This window comes from Camponotus floridanus, unplaced genomic scaffold, assembly GCF_003227725.1.
Source record: "Camponotus floridanus strain SB8 unplaced genomic scaffold, Cflo_v7.5 scaffold99, whole genome shotgun sequence".
Taxonomy (NCBI): domain Eukaryota; kingdom Metazoa; phylum Arthropoda; class Insecta; order Hymenoptera; family Formicidae; genus Camponotus; species Camponotus floridanus.
In genome coordinates this window covers 534,154-561,146 of record NW_020229870.1, presented here as the reverse complement: position 1 = coordinate 561,146, position 26,993 = coordinate 534,154, and the positions used below count along the sequence as shown (strand labels likewise).

At 30.0% G+C, this 26,993-nt stretch overlaps 2 protein-coding genes across 3 annotated transcripts in view; one reads left to right on the top strand and one right to left on the bottom strand.

The window, feature by feature from the left end:
* Positions 1–1,736: 1,736 nt before the first annotated feature.
* On the top strand, positions 1,737–11,763 carry LOC105255022 (HEAT repeat-containing protein 1). Its single transcript, XM_025415146.1, has 11 exons — positions 1,737–1,828; positions 3,187–3,308; positions 3,552–3,700; positions 4,083–4,377; positions 4,906–5,269; positions 5,575–8,889; positions 9,035–9,709; positions 9,811–10,128; positions 10,366–10,805; positions 10,884–11,334; positions 11,574–11,763. The coding sequence occupies exons 3-11, from the start codon at positions 3,559–3,561 to the stop codon at positions 11,742–11,744; spliced, it is 6,171 nt and encodes a 2,056-aa protein (XP_025270931.1). The 5' UTR covers positions 1,737–1,828; positions 3,187–3,308; positions 3,552–3,558; the 3' UTR covers positions 11,745–11,763.
* Positions 11,764–12,571: 808 nt separating this feature from the next.
* LOC105255023 overlaps positions 12,572–26,993 on the bottom strand; it is a 29,597-nt gene continuing 15,175 nt past the window's right edge. For both annotated transcript variants that reach the window (XM_025415158.1, XM_025415159.1), the window contains exons 7-9: positions 18,111–18,296; positions 15,646–15,730; positions 12,572–12,934 (exon numbers count right to left, since the gene is read on the bottom strand). In XM_025415158.1, coding sequence (XP_025270943.1) covers positions 12,865–12,934; positions 15,646–15,730; positions 18,111–18,296 — 341 coding nt within the window. In that variant the 3' untranslated portion in view covers positions 12,572–12,864. The remainder of the gene's footprint in view (positions 12,935–15,645; positions 15,731–18,110; positions 18,297–26,993) is intronic.

Genomic DNA, 26,993 nt, shown 5'->3' with positions numbered 1-26,993 from the left:
TATTCACAACTATAATATTCGCGCGATCATTTTTTGACATTTACAATACTCGTGTACCTTGTTCTCGATGTTTAAAAGAAGAAAGAGAATTATATATAAATGTAAATAAATTGTCCGAAGAGAGAAAGAATTGAGGGATATTTTTAATTTTTTTAGTAAAGGTTGGAAATGTCTATTTATGATAGAAATGCAAAGAAAGAAAATTATTATGTTTAAAATAATAATTTCATATGAAATACAAAATTAAAAGTTACATTATAGAACCTGACCTTGTAAAAGCGTAATAAAACAATCAAATAGTAGACAGAGAAAAGACTAATTGTAAAAGAAAAAAAGTTGTTAACTTAACTAAACCATTTAACTAAATTATTATCTTTTTAACTGGAATATTTAACTATTATAAATCTAACATGACATTTATTTAACTTAAATATTTCAATATTTTAATTAAAAAAATAATAATTTAATTAAACGGTTTAGTTGAGTTAATAACTTTTTTTTCTCAATGTACGTGTGTATGCGAGACTTTCAAAATATACTTGGATATAAATACACTTATATTATTAAACGATTAATACATCTCGTGAGGTTTAATAAATAATTAAACTGTGTACACTGAGAAAAAAGTTGTTAACTTAACTAAACCATTTAACTAAATTATTATCTTTTTAATTGGAATATTTAACTATTATAAATCTAACATGACATTTATTTAACTTAAATATTTCGATATTTCAATTAAAAAAAAAATAATTTAGTTAAACGGTTTAGTCGAGTTAACAACTTTTTTTCTCAGTGTACGTGAGTGTGTGTGTGTGTGTGTGTGTGTGTGTGTGTGTGTGTGTGTGTGTGTGTGTGACTTTAAAAATATACTTGTATATAAATACAATTCTCACATACGTCACAGTACGCGTTAAATATTTCGGCAGCGAGCTAATACGTCATTCGACCTTGTGACGTCATTTGGCCTTGTGACGTAGCGCGCTATTGTTTACATACGCGACGACCTCCCCTCATTCGCACGGCGACATTCCAACGGAGAAAGTAGCGATACGGACCGCTCCGTATTATCGAATTCTTTTCCTAAAGGTACGATCGCGATTAGATCGAAATATAATAATTCGACTATTACAAATGACAAATAATTAACTCTTATAATAAATGCAATTGTGGCGACGATAAATTCATCGAAACGCGATCTTTCATTATTGCAAGTAAAAATTGAAGCGAAAGGGGCAAAAATTACAAATTTTCTCGCAATATTCTCCGATTATCGAACTTTACGAATAATAATTATTTCTTTAACATTGCATAGAATGAAATTCGATTTCGCCCGATGTTTTAAACTTTCCTAAACTGCATATATATCATATTAATTAAACGATTGCTGTATCATCAATTTACATTACTTTAATATTTTAATCTTATGATTCGCGTTATTATGCATATATTATACATCAACAAATAGAAATAGTTAATTAGTATAAGAATCGAATGGTGCATGATTTTGGCTTCGTTTAAAAATCGAGCGAATTATTGTAATTTTTGTGTTCCTCTCTTGCAATAATAATAAAATAATAATAATATTATAAAAATACGTATCTCGTATGATTATTTTGCGATCGGGAGTGCCGTGCAAAGTATCTCGCGATCGTTTCTGTATATGACTGAAATATAATTAACTGAAATATAATTGTTTGTTCGCGAGTGAATACGTGACTACTACGAGAAAACAACAAAGGATGAAACAACAAAAGAGAAGGACATCTGGAAAAGTATCGGACAGTCAGAAAGCAGGGAGAGAGCCTGAAGCAGCCAGAGACATGCGGTGAGTAATTTATAAAAATTATTTATTATTTATTATTTATATACACTATTTTTAAAATAGATATATTGCTTATTATTTTATTATCGTTTTATTTTTCGATCATTTAAATATATAATTCGGATTGAAATGCAGTAAAACAATCGAATCGTAGATCTAAATAATTAACTTAACAAAAAGATCCATAAAAGATATATTAGTTCTTTTAATAAATAATATCGTATACTTAATCTATATAAAAATTAAATATTATCTATTTATTTCTAAATATTAAATACTATAAATTTAATAGTTATATATTTTGTAAAATATTTAATTAAAAGAATCTTTAAGATATTCCAAAAGAAACGAAGAACTTTTCTCAATGAAGAAAAAGTTAATTATAAACAAATTTATATTTAATTATTATAATTAATTTGTATTTAATTTTATTAGAATTTTATTATTAATTTTATTGTCAAACTCTACGCGATCTCTGTAATGATAGCTATTCACGAAATAGGTACAGTGAAATAATCAATTATTCGAAAAGAGGCAATAATATACTTTTAAATCTAATTTAAACTTTTAATAAACGATATAAAATTTTTTTATTATGATGAGAAATCTTTATTAAAGATCATAATTGCAAATAAAAATCGAAATAATTTCACGAAGTATATTAATCGTTTAATAAATAATTAATCCGTGTGTACGTGTACGTGTGTGTGTGAGTGTGTGTGTGTGACTTTAAAGATGTGTGTTTAATAAATAATTAATCAGTGTGTACGTGTACGTGTGTGTGTGTGTGTGTGTGTGTGTGTGTGTGTGTGTGTGTGTGTGTGTGTGACTTTAAAGATATACTTGTATATAAATACACTTGTATATAACTTTAAAAATATATATTTCCGTTATGTTAATTATCCGATTTTTATTCGATCGTTTTATTGCGCGTTCTGAATCAAATTATATTTAATTATATTAATTTAAATGTATTCGAGTACGCAAATCCTCCCTTGGAAAAGTGGAAACTCTAGAGTTGCAGCTCAAGTGCACGTTAAGATATATTGGAGTAATAATTTATTTCTTTTTTGATTGGTGCTGACCCGCCATATGTAATAAACCATTTGAAAATCTATTCGTCAGAATAGACTAGAAATCTTGGCTCCTTTTGTTCTGATTGGTCAATTAAATGAATGCACTAGTATTGTTTTCGGAAGCTCGCATGCGCAATGAATTAACGTGAAATATCAAATTCAAGTAGGAAAAAGAGAGCCCTTAAATTCAACATTTCTAGAAACAATTTTAAAAAACCATAAAAAATCAGTAAAATAAAATATACATCGAAATATACAGGAAATAATTGCAAATTTTTTTTTCAGATTTTATCTATATCAAATATCAAGAATGCACATCTCTGGATTTTGCTGACATTATGGTGCGCATGCGCAGAAAAGCATCCGAGACAACAGCACTGCCTTGCACGTGTGCAAGAAAACCTACGGTTGGTCTGATATCTTTTATTAGATTTTATGTTTGCACGTGTCTTCTGTACCGATACCAAATAATTTTTCGACAAATATATATGTAAGTTCTTTTTGTTTGTTGTCTTAAACGCTTAAATACTAATCTCCTCTAATGAATTAATTGGTAGGAAAAAGGATTTTGTAAGCGCTTAAATTTATGATAAACGAAATTCTTAAAGATCATTCTCTTGTGAGGTTATCCATACTTTTTATATATTTAGATTAACAATGGCTACATCATTAGCAGCGCAACTTAAAAAATTAAGGACTCCGCAGACAAATTTATTGCTGCAAGACAAGAAACGACCAAGCTTGTTGTTTGATCCAAAAGAAGCTGCAAATTTTGACAGAGACACTGTTTTAAGTATAGGTTAGTTTCTGATTGCTATATTTAATTATAAAAATAAAATTTTATCTATATTTTTATAGAGATTTTTAAGTAATAATAAACATTTCTTGCTTGTCAAATTATTTCTTTTCCAGATTTTGTTTTACACAATTTTTATTATCTTAACAAACAAGTTTGTTCAATTTTAATTTAAATGTTTGAAAGTAATATAGAAGTGAAAGATATTTAAAAAATATGTATGGAGATTTTTTTAGACCTTATCTGATTCGTATCTTATATTTGTGTATAATCCATAAAACACAAAAGCTATATACAAAAGAAGATGTTTATGCTTGTAAAATGCAAGAAAAATGTGTCTGAAATTTTTTATTATACTTAATCACATGTATTTTTATGTATTTAGGTCAGAGTGGTCTACAAGAATTAGTGAAACTCTCACTATTTTTTGAAGATTTTAAAACTACATTATTTGCACAGAGCACTGTGAACTTTGAACGTGCTGTTCAGGATGCTACAGTAAACAAAAAACTAGATGCAGAAGTTACAAAGTTTCTACTGTTTCTCTCTCCTTATTTTTTATTAAGTGCATCACACAAAGCTCTGGAATGGCTGATATACAGATACCATATTCATCAATACAGTCGAGATCAGTTTATACTTTTTATTTTACCCTATCATGAAACTCGTATGTTTGTTAGGTATGTATTATTGAAATAAGTTATCAGTATGTAAAATTTAGATTTGAAACATAATTTATCCTTTGTCTAATTTGTTTATTTCTCTTATCTTCTTTGTTTAAACTGTTAATTTCATATTTAATATTGTATGCTGCAATACATGAAAATTTTAAATCTTAATTAAATTTCTTTATCATATTATTTATAATTATATACATATATATATATTTTTTTTAATTTTTATAATTTATTTAGAATTTATATATATATATATATATATATAAATTAAATATATATATTATATATATATATATATATATATATATATATATGTTTATTTATTTAGAATTATATATATATATTTTTTTTCCATATTTTATGTATATTAGCAAAAAATATATTAAAAACTTTATTAAATATTGTATTGAAAAAATAGAATATATATATTTTTTTAATTTTAATTTTATGAAAGTGTTATTCTTTAAAATATCTACATTTTTGTCATTTTTAATTATAACACAATTAAAATTTGTTAATTTCTTTTTCAAGAGCTTTGCAGTTGCTAGATTTGTCAGATGAAAACGACAAATGGCACTGGTTGGCGGCTTTGCAGAAACGCGGTGTGCCGTTAACTTCGAGTATTCTTATTAACCGTTTGAGCACGGACAATGGATTTTTGAAAATGTTATGCAGCCATGTAATGGCCGCCACGGAAACCTATTCCGATGAGGCATTTTGTTTGACCACCTTATACGCCTTTTATACCACTGTAATATTGGGCGTGATTGAACAGGTATCTGTTACAGAAGTTCAAGTGAATCATTTATTGCCGATTCTACTCTATAGCGTAAGAAGTCCCATTCCCGACCTTGCTTCTGGCAGTTATATGATCATCGGAAAACTGATGATGAAGGTAATTTATGTATGCTAATTTTATCTTTATCTGTTTTTGTTTATATATATTTTTTATTTAAGAACTTGCTTGATTAATAACAATTTCCAGTCCTTAGTTTATAAAGACAATATCAGTGCAATATAAAAATTTCTACAAATTTAAAATTCATTATTTATAAACTATATTATAAATTGTAATAATAAATTTTTAGAAGTTTATAAAGAGAAATTTTTAAAAGATTAATATTTTTCTCTTTATAAACTTCTAAATTTTATAAACACATATATATACATTAATTACATATGTGTATATAAAATCCATAGGTGAAGTTTAACGCTGATACCACGGAAAAGTTGCTATTGAAAATTTTCATGAAAACACACTTAAAAGAGGAAGCTACAATCCTTCTGCTCCATCTCTATCAATCTCCGATTAATCGATTGACTATTGTACCACAAAGTGTAGTCCTTCAATTATCGAATTTATCTTGGTTTGTGGAAACAATCGTCAAGATTCATTCATCTGGTATCAATATATCGCAATTCATCGTATGTTTTCTTCAGGCAGCTTGCCAGATTGTCGCCGAGAATCCCGAGAATACTGTTGATGTTCAAAATATGATTAGCGATATGCTAATACGCGTCAGTTTAGACAATAATGCAGTGGATACAATTTTGCCAAGCATACATACATATGAATTTCTTAAGAATAAGGTTTCGGAAACTGCAAAGGACTTTTTAGCAAGATTCTATAAAAATCTCGAGCTTAGTTATCCAGAAAGATTTGACAAGTATCTAAAAAAATTGATGAAGCAGGACGACAAGGATTCTAAACAAACGTTGCACTTTCTAACTTCTTGGCCTTTTTGTACGAGGGAGGCACAGGATTTCGTTGAAATTCTGAACAAATTGACACACATCAGCGCCGAGCAACGAATAGTTGCTCTCGAGATTCTCGCCAAGAACAACGCGAACGTACCTGAGAACTTCCGTGAAATGATGATGAGTACGCTTCAAGCTAGATTTTATGACAGCGATGCGAATGTCGTGAAGACTTTATTGTCCTTCACCACAAAGAGATTAACCAGTTTATTACCCACGGATACTTTAGTGGATGAATTATTAATTTTGTTATTGACATGCCATACGTCATCAAGAAAAACGTTAGCTAAACCAGCACTAAAGATACTTTTGGAGCTTTGCGAAGAAAGCGATGATACCAGCATCTTTATCACAGCCTTACCCTATCTATTTCCAGCTACGGATGAAGACGTGGAGGTCGCTATGGAGGTTCTTCATTCGAACTTCGCCAAAAATAACACATATATGCAAAATATAATGGAGGATATTCGTAAATCTGAATTAGTGAATGCCGAAGCTATTTCCTCCGCTGCTTTTCACAATATTTTGAATCATAAATTATTACCACCTACAGAAAACATATTGAATTCTATGCGACAACAGATTTCGCACGGTGATGCAACATCCTTGTTTTTTAATATGATTCTATTAGGATCAGTCTGTAGAGTGCCCGTGGGTTCAATGCCGGCTAAAACCGCGCGTGATGTCATCGAGATGGCCACGAAGATGATTAAAACATACTCACGCGTCAAATTAATAGACGACTGCAACAATATTACTGGCAACAACATCCAGATGGCATTAAAACTCACATCAGAAGGTATCCTGCCATTGCAGGTAGGCACTTATGTTCTAGAAATGGTTCATAGACGACTAAATATCAAGTCTGAATCAAAACTCGACTTTGATAATAACGCAGAAAGAAGTAATCTAATTTTACGACTTTTGGAGATGTTCATCGAAGGTATGAACAATCGTCACTGGCAGAAACACTATTCCAGATGCTTGCAGATCTTCTTTCAACTTCACTTCTCCACGGTGAAGGATCTTATTTGTTTTCTTGCGCAGTTCTATGTGAAGCCCATGAAAGTGCAAACGTCCTATCATTGTCTGCAAATCTCCTCGCTATTATTGGATCAATGCAAATCTGTTCAATGGGCGTTTCAAGATCAAGACTTTATAATTAATCTGCTGCTCTCGCTGGCAAGACGCAACAATGATTGTAGAACAGTGGCGCTAGATATTTTAAAAAAATTGACGCAAACTTTTAGTTTCACTACGGAACCATTCTTCGTATTGCTTCAGGAATTGGCGGCGAGGAGTGCTGAAATTTCCCAAGATCCTGATCAGCTCTCTTTGAGCCTTTATGTTCTTTTGTCGCCTGATCCTGATGTGTTTCATCAAGTAAAACAACGTAAAAAGCTTCAGGAGGCTCAAAAACTATTATTCAATATGGTGATGCAACAGGACGAAGCATTAAAAATTCCCATGTACCGAAAATCGCAATTGCTTGACATCTTAATACACGTTAACAGTGCTGGAATTCTTCAGAAGTTAGCTCCTTTAGGCCTTCAACTTCTACAGAAATTAGCGGAGGATCCTACAAATAAATCGACTGCTAGCGCTTTGCGAAATATATTGCAACGTTTCAATGGAACTACGGTCAGCGTTTTGAACGATGAACAAGTATGGTCATTCTTCGAAGCGAGTATTCTAGCACACGAACTTCAAGTTGTCACGGAATCTGGTGAACAAAAATCACCAAGCATTGTATTGTTGAAGCAGATCGACGAAATATTCTTTGAGAACGCTGGTAAAGTATCTCGCGATCTTCAAGCAAAGATCTTGTCGAAGATGTTGGACGTAGTAACCGATTGCGAGATTAGCAATGTAATCACTGCCGTTGGTAGAGCGATCCATCGAATTCGCATCGATGCGACAATTATAACGTCAGAATTGCAAACAATGAAGCTGAGCGGTGAAGAGAAATCAACCAATCTGGAAGCGACAGCGAGCGCGAAGAAACGGAAGAAGCGGCAGAGCCAGATTCAATTGGCAAATCCGGCAATGGTGCACAGACGAGCGTGGAAGCGTGGCATTGCTTTGCTAGAATTTGCGCAGCGCGCCGATAATATTAAAAGCGAAGAATTACTCTACGGAGTGCTGTTCGATTTGCTCAACATCTGTTTGAGTTTGGAGGAGCAGAGCTCGGTCGAATACACGAGTCAACTGATTCTTTCGACAATTCATCGATTGATGCGAAAAGAACTATCAGTGCGTGATGCTGATGTACAAATCGCGCTTATTACTAAATGTATTAGGACATCACGCAATCCACAAACGCATCATCACGCATTGCTAGTATTAGTCGAATTATTGAGATACGTGGACGTGCATCGTGCTCTCCTTAATATTATGCCAATCTTCACATTCATGGGCAATACAGTGGTGCGCCAGGACGATGCCTATTCCATTCAAGTCATTTCCAAAACCCTGGAGACAGTAGTGCCGATCGTGAACGCGGCCGACAACGAGAAACATGCCTGCGAATTATTAAGAGTATTCATCGTTTCGCTGCCACATATTCCCGAACATAGACGGATGCCACTCTTCGTCAAACTGTTACAACTTCTTGAAAATCATTTACACTTATATTATTTACTCACTTTTGAAAATCATGCGATGAAGATTACGAATCAGAAAACCGAGCAGTCCGCGCAACAGTTGGATTTCGCCCTTCAGGTGTCACAAGAATTTTCACCGAAGCAGTTACTTCAGGTTAGTCATGTTTAATTAAATAATGATTAATCTTATTAAACAAAAAACTTTAATGAAATTTTAATAATAAGAATAATATCTTTTAAAAGAAACAATATCTAAAGGAACATTACTATTATGTATCTAAAATAGAAATCTTTTTTAGATTTGTATTAAGGTGGTCGAGTTTATCAAGGTTTTGCCGATTGACATCGAGGATGAACAGGGGAAAAAGGTGGCAATGGAATTCCCGTATAAATACATTTATGACGTGACAAAATCAGCGCCGAAAAATCTTCGACACTATAAGATAACGGCCGTCCAATTTCTCAGCAATCTTTTATCATCTCAAAATTTTATTAATCGCGTAGCTATGCTGAGTCAAGACGAAGCAAACGAGATGAATGAATATTACGAGCGTCTAGCAATCGAATTAATCTTATTGATTCAGACTATTTCAAAGATCGCCGATCAACATCAAAGTAAACCGAGCGCCAAATATTGGAAAGTGTTGTTGCATCATTTATATGATGTACTGGATCTAGTGAATAACTTGCTACCAAATGCCATGTTCTTGAAGAGTATTAAGAATTTATTAAAACATGAACTATTGTCTGTTAATAAGAAAGCACTAGAATTGTTGAACACGAGATTACTTCAAAAGAAATTTAATGACGAAGATCATATTGATCTTCTAAGCTTGATCAAATCTTTAATGAATTTCCTGAACACTGAAGTAAAAGAAAGCCAGGAACGGGATATTGTTCAACAGACAGTACTGATATCCTTCAAACTATTGGCGAAGTTGCTAGCTACTGATCATCCCGCTGTTTTTAAACCGGTAAGTAATTTTATTATATAAAAGAAATTATTTTATTTCATTTATTTTATTACATGTAATTGATTATATTTAACATTATTCGTATTTACAATTATTCGTAGATCCTGGACATGACGACAGCATTATTACAATCAAAGAAGCGTCCAGTATTAGCCAGCGCAACGTTGTGCGTCGCAGAACTATGTAGCTCCATGAGAACACATGCTTTATATTCGTTGAATAAATTCGTGCCAGCGATTTTGAAGTTACTAGAAACCCATTGCCATCAGAACGTACCAGACGTGATGGTCATCAGCATCGTAAGTGCCTTGCAGAAAATAGTGGAGTCGCTGGGAAATTTCTTATCACTCTATTTGGACCAACTCTTGTCTGAATTGACTATGTTGAGTTCTTTGTATACCGACACAGAGCATCCTAAGGTATTTATTAGTTTTTTTTCTTCAAGAATTTTAAAATACAGAATCTCTTTAAATTAATTTTATCTTTCATGTAACAAAATAATCTTCAATAATGTTTTATTAAAAACGGTGTTTGCTGTATTAATTATTAATATATTTGTAAAAATATATTTCTAATATTTCGAATTGTTTTGCCAAATTTTAGCAGAATCCTTTTGAAATATGATTATTTCATTTAATATGTATGTGTTTGTGCAGATTGATATTATAGTTTCACGACTGAAAATGACGACGCAAAAGTTATCCAATTGTATACCTTTGCGAGTGTTGTTGCCAGCTGTCAATAGAACTTATCAGATTCTATTAACCAGAAAGTCTTATCAGTGTATACCATCATTGATGAGCGTGTTGGCTGAATCCTTTGAAAGTGTGCAACCAGCAGACTTGAAAATAGAGATTGACAATCTCGCTAACTTCTTTCTTGAAGTTCTTCAATTCCGGGAATATATCGAAAGTACTGACGACGAGACGGACGTTAAAGTGAAAGATATCATTGCAGTCGAAGAAAGCGCCAGTAAGACGTTCGTAGCGTTGGTCTTGAAGTTAAGTGAAGCAACTTTCAGGCCATTATATAATAAATTCTATGGATGGGCAGCGAATGATACGCAACAGAAGCATCGAAATATAACTTTCTACAGGTATAAAAAATCAATTAATTTCAGACAAACATATATTAATTTTAATAAAATATGATAACGTGATTTTTAATTTTGCAGACTATCGGCAAATATAGCTGAATGCTTAAAATCTTTATTTGTCCTCTTTGCCGGACTCTTTCTGAAGCATGCAGCAGCATTGTTGAGCAGCAATAACATGTTTGTTATAAATAGCCCGCAGGAACTGACACTTCCCAATGAATTGAACAGAATCGAATTGGTGGAAGCGATTTTATTGACGCTTCACCGGGTTTTTAGTTACGATGCACATAATTTTGTCAGTCAGGATCGATTCGAGATTCTTATGCAGCCAATAGTGGATCAAATAGAGAACACGATGGGCACGAGAGAAGAATACGAAATTCGAGCCAATCAATTCATCATACCTTGCATAGCTTCCTTTGTCAGTGCTATTCCTGATGACTCATTACACAAACAGTTGGTTTATCAAACATTGCTAAAGACCAGGCATGGAGAGCCTTATGTTAGAGTCACTGCGATAAATGCATTGGTAAGACTGGATATAACAACTAAATTTTTTATTATAATTTAATTTAGATAACATAATTACATATGCGCGAATGGTAGTTTTTTATATTTATCGATATATTAATATTTTTATGATTTTTATATTTATTGAGATATTAAACGATTCTGAAAATATTAAATAAATTTATGTGATTTAATTAAAAAAATTAGTTATAGATGCTAAAAAATATATAATTAATGTAATTAAAAATTGTGATATAGGTGGAAATTGTGAGAAAACTTGGAGAAGATTTTATGCCACTGTTGCCAGAAACTGTGCCTTTCTTGGCAGAATTGTTGGAAGATGACAATGATACTATGGAAGAGTGCACGCAAAATGCTATTCGTACTCTAGAAGATATTCTAGGCGAGCCTATACAGAAATATTTTTAGATTCAATATAAATTTAAATGTAGAAATATATATATATATATATATATATATATATATATATGTATATATAAGTGTGTAAATCTATAACTAGATTTTATATTAAAAATTGTTCCTGGAAAGTTTTCAACTTGAAGTAATTAATTTTTTTAATTCACATAGTATTTTGTAATTAATTTTTTAAATTTACAAGATGCTTGTGTAAAATATAAGGAAAATATAAGGAAAAATACAAGTTAGCAAATCTGAATGATCATTTGATAAGCAAAAGAAACATTTTAGTTTTCGTAAAATTAATAAATGATGCTTTTTCAATTATCAAGTTATAAAATCAGTTAATTAAAAATTAATTTGGGACAAAAATGACAGTTTAAACGTCGACAAACTACTACGAAATTGATTTATTTTTAACTTATCCACAAATTGGACGAAATATAGAATATATTATTTCCTTACATTATAATACAGAGTAACGTAAGTGTGTACGTAAGGTCATGATGTAATAGGCTCGTAAGTTATACAATATCGAACCAATATAGTCCATTTATATTTAAAACGGTGTCTATGTGGAAACACTGAATCTTGTTTTAACTGTAAAAGTGGCTGTTTATATTCCTAAATATTATTTTTTCTAACAAATCTTTAAAAAATATGCTTAAAGATACATGTGCTGTAAATATGAGATGACGATTGAATATATTTAACATTAAATACACAAGAAAAATGCAGATACTTTGAAGCATGCTTCAAAATTTATTTTTAATTTTCTTCATGCATTTTTAACATTAAATACAATGTTATCTAATTTTAAATTTTCTCTAAATTAATATATCAGAGAATATATCAGAGAAAATTTCAGAATTTAGACAGCCACTTTTTGTATTAAATGCACAGTAAAATCACGTATGACATCCTCAAATGCTACGAAAAGACATATCTTCTTTTTTCTTCTTGCCTTTTCGAGCGTAATTTTATTTTAATTAATTGCGCGGAATCATCGCGATAACTTTGAAGTTCTTCAGGGATCGACCCTGCGAGTGACATTTTCGCGATAGCTTTCACATCGATGATTCTTTGCTGATACCAGTGGCCACAAATACGCAATCAGTCCGGATTCCTAGAATCACACTTGGGGCACATCCGCTGGACCTCGAAGGGCTACTTCTTCACCTTGTATCGTGGCTGGAAGTCTTCTAAAATGAAAAAAAAAAAGGATATTCACTTAGTATTGCATTTTCCTCACTGCTCATTAATTAATTTGATTTCTTTTTATATAGCATATTATACATATACATAACATTTTATACATATAAATATTTTTTTAATTTTTACTGCAGTGTTTTAAGAAATTTAAAATTTTTTTTTAGATGCATAAAAGTTTTTATTCTGAAGAGAATAGTATATATATATATATATATATATATATATATATATATATATATATATTAATCTAATTAACATTATATTAATGATTATTTTAAAATTCTATTTGATATGTATTTAATTTTAGTTTAATATTTTTTGGAATTTTCTATTATTATTATATTTTATTGTATAATAGAAATTACTTATTAAGAGTATTTGAAATTAATTGTATATTAGTTTTTATAGAGCTATAAATAATGGGTAAAGATTTATGTTATTTAAATTATTTAATATCTGAAAACAATTTCGTTTTAATATGCAATATATAACGAGATAAAAATTTAAACTCAGGAACATTTCCCGCCTTCTTTCTCGTTTAAAACAAACTACTTCACACGTATCTAGAAATCCTCGGGCATCGCGTCACTGTTTGTCTAGTAATATAAAACGCATAATATATACATATTTGTGCGAGTAATTCAATCAGATATCAGATTGAAACGTATCAGACGCCTTTAATTAATAAGCAGGTAATATAATCTTTCTTTCAATCGAGCTTCGAGAAAAAGAATATCCGAAAATCAAACGAGATTAATCTCGTTATATTTCACTAACAAAAAAAAATGGTTGCTCGCTCATATCGTGCGAAGTTATTATTGAACGGTTAAAGAAACGCGTATACAAATTATCGTGTAGTAAAACTTCTGTACATTTATTGTGTCTTTATTGCGTCTACACATTCCAATCGCGTCACGGTATGTTTATATTTCTGTGTTTCTTGCGCGCGCCCGTGTTTTTTTGCGCGCGCGCGCGTGTTTGGTTAGCGGGCGTCTCGACACTCGATAGGTCATTCACGCACCGGATCCGAGACGCTACGCATCATGTCACCTCTCGAGCCGCGAAAAACGACGAAAATTTATAGATACTTTCCTCTGATTAATCTCTCATATCCATTACATCTTCCCGCACAGGTATAATTAATAACATCTTGTGAACATTGAAGATTGGAATTATAATTCGCGAAATACCTAAATACGTCGCACATTGATTCGTTTATCGAGTAGGAAATCCATCGAACGATTTATGGAGAATGAGATTCATAATTTGTCGTATGATTTATTTATTCATAAATGATAATTATTGCATTCTCGAAAGAGAAAAATAACGTGCTTCAAAAAATATATATATATATTTCGTTGCATATTCGAATGCTTATCATTCAATTGAGATATATTCACTTCCTTTTGCCGCGATATATCGAGTTAATATGTACATAGTTTATTAATAAAACAATGCGTTTCATAGAATTTACGTGTGCGAGACACATTACGCGTAATACTGAATATTAATAGAATATTTTCGAGCGATTCATTGTTATTCATTAGTCATTTAATTCGACTTTGTTAATCGCGTTGTCTGATACGAAGTTGCCGGCGAGAACGCAGTTTCAGCGAATACTTCATACGATACAAATATATTCACCTGCCATTTTGGCGCAAAATGCGCGAAGTAACGGACGTGTCGGAAAGTCGCGATATATTGGACCGATACGTTTATTAATGATATCCTTTATTAATAATACCTGTGTTTCTCGCGGGATTTATACGCGTGTCAAGTATGAAATATTTTCGATCGATTTATTGCCCTTATTAATCAGTCATTAATTCGATTTTATTAGGTGCATCGCGTGACAAAGATGGCGGAAAATTGCCAGGAAATTTCGGTGAATATCAAGATGTAGAAACTGAGGGAACGACAAGTGTAGCGTCAAGATATAGCATGTGAATTTTCTCCATTATTCTGCTGTGACAATTCTAGCGTGACGTCATAAGTATCGCAATATCTTTTTTTCTTTTTTATCACAGTGCATATACGAGAGAGTGCGTCGTGTGTCGGGAGTGCGGTTCAAAGTTCCGCGCGATCGCCAGCATCGTACGCGTGTGTTTCTAATTAATTCTGTCGTTCGCGAGTGATTATATAAATGTGTGCGCCTGCTAAAGAAGAACATAACTTGACGGAGGAGGAACGACGGAGGAGGAACAACGGAGGAGCAACGGAAGGACGAGGAGGGGGCCAGGAAGGCATCGGGGATCGGCAACTGTGAGTAATGTTATAATTTATTTCACTTATCATTTGTTATATAATTATGATACTAATTGCTCTGTTTATCTCTGCGACATCGTATCACGTTCAATTTTTGAAGTATATTATATTTTTGCAAAAGTAGAACAAAGTGAAGCTGATTCGTTTGTTTTCTGAGAGCTCAATTATTTTTAAGAGCTTATGACATAAAATTTGTAAAATCTTGATACGACTAATATGTTTAAAATTTGATAATAAATTTGGATTTTTAATTTAATTAAAAAATTTAAAGTCTATTTTAATTATATTTTTAGTATTGGTTTTTGTTGTAAAAGGATTAAATCTGATTATATTAAAGTATATATTCGTGTTATCGATTATTAATTTTTATCTATATTTAGTATAATTTATATTTAGCAAATATTTCAATGAGATACGATGAAACAAGTTCACTTACCTCTTTCTAAATTGAAAGATGATGTATACGATGACCGCATTGCCGACGAACAGCAAAGCAATTAGAACTGTTGGCAGCACAAAGTCTGTAATGTAATATAAATTTGATTAATATGGATTGACTGTCATCGTGTTGATTCGATTTAGTTGTGAGCTTTGCTCGTGCGCGTTTAAAAGCTCTTATATTAAGAATTGCTATCAGTATTCCTGTTCATAAATATTAATGAAATCATGAATCGTCTAACTTTTATTAATGTGTAAATTAATAAAAAATTACAGTATTTACAATATATTTATACTGACAGTAAAATCGATCGTCATTTTGATAATACGAAATATTCATATCAGACATTTTTGATGTATATAACATGAAAAATGTTTAATCGGAACATACATGTTTATATTAATAACATGATAAACTCCTACTTATCAAATATCAAATTAATTATTAATTGGATTAAACTTATCTTAATTAATTATTAATTGGAATGCACTTATCTTAATTAACAGAAATATCACTTATTAAAAGAAATTGATGTATTTTGTACAATAGCATATATTTAAAATAATTTTTATATCAAAATAATATTTACTAAGTTAAAAATATTAATTATATTTAAAAAATAATTAATTATATTAAAATTGATATTCAAGTAGATTGAAGTAATTTCACATGTATCATGTTAAAAATAAATATGATAGTATATCTGCAATATAATAATGAGATATTAATTTTGATAAAAATTTATTTGCATCGAAAATAAAATCATACTGATAGCAATTACTGATAGCGGGAGGTTTATCATTAAAATCTCGCGTCATTTCTCGCCGAATATTACCAATTGTGGCGTGTTGAACTTTGGATACTACGGTAAGTAACTGACCAAAGTTTCTTTCAGTACGAGTGTATTTATTGATTTATCATTTTTATTATAACGTCGTTAGCGCCATTTATTTCTATCAAAGTTTTTATGCTATGTTTGGCACCACAAACAAAATTAATTTTGAATAGTACACTTACAATATCATATAAATAATATATGTATTTAATAATTCTTGAATTATGAAATACATCTTGTGATATAAAAAATTACATTTAATATTTTATTATATGTTATACTGTTAATGAATAATTCATAAATTACATTATAAATATGCAAATATGCAAATATATTATTTAATGTTTAAAATGATTTTTGTACACAAAGAAATATATTGAAATATTCATAATATACAAATTAACGGTATAAACATGGTTTATAATAATAATCGATTTCAAAGCGAAATCAATATGAACATAATTTTCATACTTCCTCGTACAAATACTTGATATTATTTTCAAGCAAGAACTACGGTAAAATGAATTTTGCATATGCGATTAGTCATGTAAATGAATTATTATTGCAAGTAATCTTTGAATCTAAATTGAACACAAATAGCAGTTTAATTATATGAATGCAGCTAGAGAATCCTGATTAATAAAATGTGTAAATAATAATAAAAATAATTCAGACTTATTTTATAATCGTGTTTAGTCACATTTTATTACATTTTATCATTTGTTATCAAGTAAGTTAATGCACTTTTCGAAGTCCATAATAATTGAGTGTTTTTAAAGTTTATATTTGTATAGAAAAAGAAATCCGTTGTATTTATTACTTGCGATTAATGAAAATCTTTCGAGTTTTCTATCTTTAATTATCATTAATTATATAAAAAATTTATTGCTAGCAATATTTCTTTTCTATAATTATTACTTTGTTGTATATGATATATAGTTGATGATATATAGTTGATTAAAAAATTGAGAAGAAAATAAAAATTTTATGCCAAAATTGTTTTATTTAATTTCATAAGAAAAATAAAATTTTGGAAATTTATTTACATAAATAAAAAGCTATATTAATATTTTATTGTGAAATTTTTTGAAGTTCTGAATATTAATTTTTCTTCGAAAATTATAACGGGTTTCATTAAAATATAACTCAATTATTATTTCAAAAGCACCGTCAAAAAAGGAGAATCCATTTAAAATAATTCTTTTATAAAAGATCTCTAAGTTTCAAAAATTTCTTATTAAAGCATTTCTTGTTTCTAAATGTTATGCATTTTATCATATTTCAAATTTTTTGAAATTCCTTGAATTTTAATATCGTCTCGTGTCCTGCATTTCCGACATACATATTATACATATTCAGATTAAAATATTATGCTTTCGTGAAGTTGGCTTTCGCTTCGAAGAATTTTATTGCAATTTTATTTCAATAAAATTGTAGGAGGAATGAAACGTGTCAACAAGTTTATACGTCACAAATTCACGAAACACTCACATCGCTTTGATAACACAATAACGAATTATAATTATTATTGGATTAATCACAATCGTCAATATCAAATTGTAGTCTTGTAATCGTAAAAATCGTCGTCGTATTTGCCGTTAAAATATCGTGGATTTAGTTCACTGACCTACGACGTAGTCCGCTTGCTTCATCATGGCCGATTGCGCTGAATCCATAACGGGGTTGTTGCTACCACTCGCGACTGCGTCCTCGCCACGTCCTATTCTTACCCCCGTCCCGAAAATGTTATCCCCAGACAGGCTGGATAAGTGATGATGGTCGTTCTCTGTCTTTAGGATCACCGCTGATGTGGCTGTGAACAAAATTAGATCTCCTTGATTTAGCAATTTTGCGAAGTCGATAAAATAAAATGTTTTTTTATTTTAAAAAATATTGAAATATGTTGAAATTTTATTGATAGCAATTTTTCAATTTTTTTTTTAGTATTTTTTTATACTTTAACCTTTCTTGTATATCGTGAAATATAAAGTTATCAACACATTAAAAATATTAAAAATTTCATACAATAGTTAATGCAAATTTTAAAAATATGAGAATATTTCTTACATAAATAATATATAAATAATTTATGTTTTTCTGCAACATCTCAAAATTTATAGATTAAAAAATTTTTTTAAAATTATATACACATCAAATAGTTTTTGTTTCTTTTCTTTTTTACCAGTATATTATTTTAATATTTGCATATAGAGATAACGCATGTATAATGTAACAATAAATTATAATTCTTTGATGCAATGCTGCTTAAATTTTCTAACATAATTCACGATCGAGACCTGATTGATAAGTTACACGATAACACCTGGATTTACGCGGTCAAGTCAACAAACCGCAGTGTTGATAGTATCGAGATCTCAAAATGTAAGAACAATCACTCGTATTGTAAATTGTAAAGCGTTCGCGTATCGATCTTGATGATTTTCTTCGCGGTCAAGGGGAGGAATTGGTCTGCGTAGGGGTACTTTATTAACGGATCGATAAGGTCGTACATAGTTTTACGAGGGTACATTGTCACTCTTATCATCGCATGAGAGCATTTTAGACTCGCACATTCTGTATTTCACAGCAACAAATATTATATGTTGCCTTTTTGTTTAAAAAACATTATAAATTTTATTTTAATCCAAAATATATTTAAAATGTATCTAAAATATATGAATTAAAAAAAATATATATATATATAAAGAGAAAATTATTTCTCTTTAAAAATTATTCTAAAATAATATTTTGTTTTTATGAATAGATAATTATTCTTTAGTTACGTATATATTTAAGTAATTTAAAAAGAGATAAGATATAAGAAGAAAATAAGATAAAATATGTAATGCATTTTTTTACTATCTTATATTAGATAGCTAAAAATATATTTTGGATTTAAACATTAGATAAAGTAAATAATAAAATACAATATCAGTAATAAAATATATTATATTATAACTGTAATAAAATATATTATAATATAATTAAGTTAATTTTAAGTTTGAAAATAATTTTTTTATAATTTTTTATCAAAAAGAATTATAAAGTTGTATGTATAATATAAAGTAAATATAATTTTATCTTTTTATTTTGTTTTTTTTATTACGTTAAATCTTGTTGGAAAACTTGAACACAAATGTGCATTTTAAAATTGTATTTTTGAATGTGTACGATATTTCAGTATTTTATCTAAAACATGCTTGCTACAAGACTTTAGCAATTTGCTGAATTTAACATTATTAGGCGTAAAAGTCTGCTTCTACAGCGTGAATCGAACAGAATTCCAGGGTTGGAATGATTTTGAAGGAATTCGCGGATTGGCATGTTGATAATTGATGCTCACGAGTTATATACCGTTATATCTCTTCTGATTCCAGAGCACGCTAGTTTTTCCCCTGATCTCTCGAGAGAAGCCGAGACCCGGTATTCGTAACAACCGGTCATAAAACACATTTACGGCAACGCGTGTTCGTCGTTATTCCGACAAAACTTCCCCGGTAGAACGCTTTTTCCGCTTAACATGTCGCGTTACCGTTACCGTGAGACGCACCCGACGATTTATCCTCGTTCTCCGTTTGCCGGCTGATTGCGAGCAAAATTTCCAATCTTCTTGCTAACGTTGAAAAGAAAAAAAAATTCACATTGCACATTCTCTTGATGCATAGCGGAATCGCAAACACAAAACCGTGCTTCGATAAGAGCAACGTTTTATACGTTATACATATATGTGCGAGTGATAAGGTAGTGAGGCTATAAAAAGCGCTATTATCTTTTGTTATAACTTATTACAATTTATTGCTCAAGAAATAATTTAAAATTATTTTATTTAATTTTATTTTTATTTAGTTTTTGCACTAAAAGAAAATTTTATTTAATTAGGAGAATATTTAATTAAGAATATTTAATATTTAATTAGGAGAATATAATTTAATTGCTAATTTATTAATTATTTTTACGATCTGAATTGTAAATTTTATATCATGATTTTTCAAAATTTTTGGTGATTTATAAATGTGGAATATAATTAAAATAATAAATTCCATGATTAATTAAAATTTTGCAGCATTGCAGATAGTTTAGCAAACAAATGTGGATAAAATATTGGGAGGATTAATATTTAACGTTTACTTTTTTATTAAAATTGATTTATTTTTTTTTAACTTGCATAAAAAGTGGAATTAACATATTTTATTCTTAACATTTGTTCGTTGCAAAATTTACGAAGCTCTACTCTCGATTCATCGCAGCGTCAACTTTCGTTCTAACTTTTCCAACGCAGCTGCTACAAAATGTGTAAATTGTTAATTGCAGAATTGACAATTCCCACGAATTATGCTAATATTTACCGAGGCGCGATTAAATTTGCCAGAGAGAACGTTCTCGGGAAATCTTGCTTTTGCTTCTTCCTTTGAACTAATTTCCACTCGACGAAGAACCGACACTTTCTTTGGCTACCGCCTTACTCTCGAGCAAACGTTGACACGATAACTATAAATACTAGCATTTATACAGAATGTCCCAGAATTACCGGATATATTTTGGTGATATTTCTGTGTACATTTTCTTTAAATGAATTTATAGGATTATTTTGGTAATAAGAACAACGAGAAATATTATTATTATTTGTCACATTTAAATATCGTATATTATTACAATTAAAATTTTAATTGCAATTTTATGAAAACAAAATTTTTTTGAAATTAATTGAAGAATGATTTTATCATCTATCTTTTATTTTGAAGCATAATTCATTCAATAAATAGTTCACGTTATTTTTATTCCCAATTTTCAGTCTTGATTATCAGAAAATTATTGCATTTTAATGTTTTTTAATTCGATCAAACTACATATCTTATAATTTATACATATAATTTTTATTCCATTTTTTAAACATAATTCGATAATAAATAGATATCAGTTATAAATGCTTAGATGTCAAATTATTTTGAGAATAATCAGTAGAGTCATATCTCGGGTGTTGATTTTTTCATTCATCGAGCTGAGCACGTGAACATTGCAAACATTGAATGCATGCAACAGTTGAATGATTCCCACGAGTAATTTCCATCGTACGATCGCAGAGAGAAAAAAGAGACGCAGGAAGGGATGATATGGAGCAACTGTATATGTCAATAACTCTGAGAGGCGCTCGCTCAGCAGAAGTTTGCGATAGAAAGGAATCGTACGATGCGTTATCGCGACTTAATGTGGGAAGATTTCGATTAAACTTATTGATTAAACGCGGGTCAAGCTGGGTTATCAATGACCTCATGCATGTATTCTTGCTTCCGTTGCTTTTTTCGCCTTGTTTCACGTTTGTAGCACGCGCCGATCACAATTTCTTGGAAAACAAATCGCATGGCACAACTATTTGAAAAATCAGGTGCTCCCTTATCATTAGAAAGTGAATCAATAGAGTAAATAAAGTTAGTCGTAATAATGGATCCTTATGTTTGAAGATTTGTTTGTTGCGAGATAACACACGAGATTGAATGAATTTAGCGAATAACAGAATTAAGCGGATTAAAATACATTCCGATAGATTAAAATAAAGTGACGATTAAACGATGGACACTAATTTTTAGCTCCCTATGATAAAATATTGAACGTTTATTTATTTTAATTTTCTTTCTAAGATCTTTAAAATAAGTTACAATAAACATATATCCAAATTTTGTTCTTAAACGAAGATACGAATGTTTTTTTACTTTTATTTCTTAAAGTAAATTTTGTTTTAAATTTTGCACATTTTTATAAAGATAAAACATATATCTTTTTGTTTCAAAATCAAGTAAATTTTTCAATAAAAATATAAATAAGAAATTGTTTTGCTTGGCCAATCAATTTCGGATAATAAGATTAAAAAATAATAATTTTCTCTTCCCTTATTTTCTAAAAAATTATATATATTATTTCTTAAAATATATCGAAAAGATGAAATCGAAAAGATGAAACAATTCGTATCATAAAGTATTGAAAAACTTTTCGTTGCGTCAAGTTATCTGCCCACCGTCTAATCGCCACCAATTGTCGACAGCCCTATAATATAGTGGCCCCGAATGGTCGGCAAAATGAGGGGACTAGCTAGCCTTGTCTCTAATACGGAGTTGTTTCATAGAATGACCGCAAAAAGAAAATGTCAAGAAGTATGCGTCAAGAATTTTCGGTGCATCAAGGATTTGCGGCTCAAATTATATAACCCACACAAATACATATTCTTTCGTGTATAATAATTCTCGAATTCATTTTTTTAATATTTTTTAGTATTTTATATATAGACATATTAGATAAAAAATATAATATATGATTGTGCCTGCGTTTTATATATCCGTATAAATATTCTTTATCATTATATGTTATAAACATGTTCGATATTTTATCTGAATTTTTTGTCTGAATATGTAATAATATTTTATCATTTTAGTCAATTTTTTTATAAACATTGAAAAAAATATAAATTCAATATTTTATAAAAATTTATAATACAACTTTGTAAAATCATTTTTCAAAATTTTAAAATATATTTATGGATATAAACATATTTTGATATACAGATATATCTCAAAGTCAAAAAATAGAAAAATTTATATTTAGATCAGGAAATTTATTAAAAGAAAAAGAAGATAAATTTGAAGATATATTGTAATATATATGCTTAATTATAAATTTGTGTAAAATTTAATTCATAATTTATTTTTAGCTATACGTTATTAGAATTAAAAACAAATTTGGAAGAATCAAATTTTATGTGCTCGATTAGTTTAAAATCACGTTTTGTTAAATGTAAACTTGAAACGTTAGTCTGTCATGTGTTTCTTGTTCAAATCAGCATAATTCGAGGGTTACTATACTTATATTTGTTACTATACTTATATTTATTATTACGATCCGTGAGAGTCCAAAGTCCAAGTTCTCGATATAGTTGGATAAGCTGAACAATTTCAACGAGCATTATTCAGAATTGCGTCATTCTTGGAAAGAATTAATTTTAGAATAAACTAGTAAAAATTATTGAACTCTAATTTATAATATTATTAATATATAATATAATTAATATATTTAAAGATGTTCAGAGTAACATTTTTAAAAGACAAAGCAAAAAAAAAATATATAAAGAAATGGAAAATAAAATATGAAAATACTGGAAATAATTGAAATATATATTGTATTTTCTAATTTATATATTTTCCAATATCAAAAATCCTTTTTAAGAAACTGATTTTTTTACACAAAAAAGTAATAATTTTTTTTATCATCATTAATGTTGCTATAGCGAAAATAGTGGGACAAGTAATTTCAAAATATTGATAATTAACATATTTAAAATTGCTACTATAAGAAAAAATATATTGTCACTGCTGTACAATAATAATATTTATAATTTTTTCTTACAGCAGTAATTTGGAAGAAATAATAAATCAGATATTAGAAAAACACACACAAGATATAATTATATAACATGACAAATTATAGTACAATTATTATTAAATTGAATGGACGAGAATGAACAAGGGAAGCAATATCGACATAATTAAAGATAGGAGAAGGGATTTCTGGAACGTAATCGAGCTGTAGCCGTTTCGTACGTTATAGAAGTCACGTATGCTAAGTGCAAAAAGAGCAAGTCAATTTGTAACACAAAACCGACTATGTGAAAAGATATTGAAAAATTGTCAAGTTGGGAGAAAATATATTGCGATATATTGCTTTTGTTGTCTTTGTTGCGCAAACTTATTGTTAAAATGCAAATCTCTCGTTACTTAAAATTTTATCGTTATTTATTATCATTCATATCTTTTGACGGATTTTGAACTACATGTTTAGATTTATAACTTATTAGATTCATTAGGTATCATTTATTATAAACGTAGAAATAATATAAAAGGGAATCGAACAATTTACATAAATTTTTCAAGATTTAATTGATTAAATTTATCAAACTTGAATTAAATTTTAATATAATTAAATGCAATGTTTAATTTTGAAAGTAAATGATCTCCCGTTCACCGAGAAATGCTTTTTGCAAAAGCAGAACTCGAGGCAGAGCCATTCTTTGCGGCTGGATGCTCCACTTCGCTGAATCAACATATAATTATTAATGTCAGCCGCGCAAACAACGAATCGGCAAACAATACGGTCGTTTCACGATAGCGAAATTTAATTCTGCCGTTGTCGCATGAATAGACTAATTTCCTTTATGCATTTTTTTCAGCAGTATTTTGCATTCCGTCGCAAGTTCGATTGCAATCGGGTGCAAACAATTATTGTTATTATTCTTTGATGCGAGAAGTTCATATCAGTTATCATAGGGAATAACGAGAAGAAATAAATGATATCGAGAAATGCGTGATGGTAGAATATAAAGAGAAATATGTCAATAAATAATACAAATTCGAGAATTTCATGGCAAGATGATAAAATGCAGCGCTCAAAGTACATGTACGTGTGTATTGCAATAATTCGTTTAATATTCAAATAAAACGTTCTGAATATGAAATACGAATCTTCATCTATCGCCTGTTAAAACATTTCTATTTAATTAACTTATTTTTCTAATCTAAAACCTAATGGAAAATATTATCAAATAAAAAAATAGATTGTTGTAACCGTAACTTAAAATTTATTTATTTAAAATTTATTTATTTATTTCGAAAATAGCAAAAATTCAATATCAAGATTTGCATATATATATTGTAGTATTATATTTTCTCGAATTTATATTATCTCTTGAAAATCACATTGGCACATAAAAAATGTGCAAATTATATTATTAAATATTTTAGCGATTGACGTAATATCGCGTAAAAAGCATTTGACACTCACTGATCAGGTTCTTGAAGGTGTCGGTGAATATTCGAATCATCGTGAAGTTTGTTTATCTCGAAGATCCGACTAATATCTATTATCTAGCGTCCTCGGCTGTCTGTCAGCTGCTGTTGCGAATCACCAACATGACATCACGAACTCTGCCGTTGCAATAGTGCTATTTTCTATGTTTTCCTTCTGTTATTTTTCCTAAATCCTACTGAAGGGACCGAGAGTTTTATGTTAAAATTGTTGGAAAATTCCTTTCCACACTTTTTCTCTCTCTTTTTTTCTTTCTTCCTCACTCTCTCATTCTTTCTCTCTTTTTTATACACACGAGATTGCTGCACGAGTTAATTCACAAAGAAAAGAATATCGATCGAGATTCACCTCGCGAGGGAAAAGTTCGCGAATAAATTGTCTAAAGAAAATCCACAATGAGATAAAAAACGCAACTGTAATTTACGATTCACCGATTGAAGATTATATAGAGGTTTTGTGTCGACTTCCTGCAACGCCTGCGCAATTAGGATGATGAATTTCGAAGTCTGTTATATACTGCACGTCACAGAAAGAAGAAAATTCAATATATTTGCAGTGTGTAATTTTCTTAATGTAGCAGGAAATTGGAGATTTAAATTCTGATGTCTTCAACATTGAAAATCTCCTAGCTTTGAAATACACTCTTTGCATCGAAACTTAAAATGTCTTTCATCCTGCAACATATTGCAGAAAACTCAAACTCAATCTCATATTCGCGAAAATACATGAAATATTTTTATCCTTGAAAAAAAAAATCTTTCTTCTTCCCCCCAAAAAAGTCTGCTTATCCTTGAAGAAAGATCGAAAAGTTCCTCTCGATGACGAATTCGGAATTTCTCGTTACATCCTCCTTTTCGACGAGGAGAATTCAAAGATAATGTAATCTTTCGTGCTTAAACAAAGCTCCAAAAAATTCCCTTTTCGGACGTTATTTAAATATGAAAAATCGGTGAAGAGATGTCTTCCTCGGACTCCCGAGATGAAGAGATATCGCTTCGCGAGGAAGATACACGCGTGCACACCGTCACTGTCGGGAACTGTCTGCCACGACTGTCATCGTCGCGCGCCTGTCCGTTTCCACCACGCTCCTTTCAAACCGTGCTCCGACATCGACGTCGCGACGTCGCGAGATTCTGACTGACTGAGCCGGACCGACGCTATTCGGCTTTATTGTCCGCCGACAGCATGTGCCTCTCCGTGCACTTTGACCCCGCTGAAAAAGCGGGTAGGTAGAAGGAGGGAGTGAGTCACAAGCGGAAGAAGCGACGTTATCTCTTATCGGCTCCCTCTAATGCATAATCTCCCTCTCCCCTTCGTTCTTATCGTATCTTTATCACCGGTGAAACTTTTTTCTTATCGATATTCTTTTCCTAAGAATTCATAATAAAAGGCATTAATGTGTTGGTAAGATGCATCATGATTAACCTCTAAAATGCATAATCTGTCGAATTATTTTTTTGATAAAAATTTTTATCTCTGGAGTGCATTACATATTTATCATCTTTGTATCGAGAAAGAAAAATTTAAAATATATCTATTTATTTTTAGAGATATGTTTCTTTAATTATTACTGTTTACAAAGATTACATAAGATACTCCAAATCTCATAATAAGGTAATGTATTTTTATTGCGGTGCAATCACTGCTATGACATAATACGCTC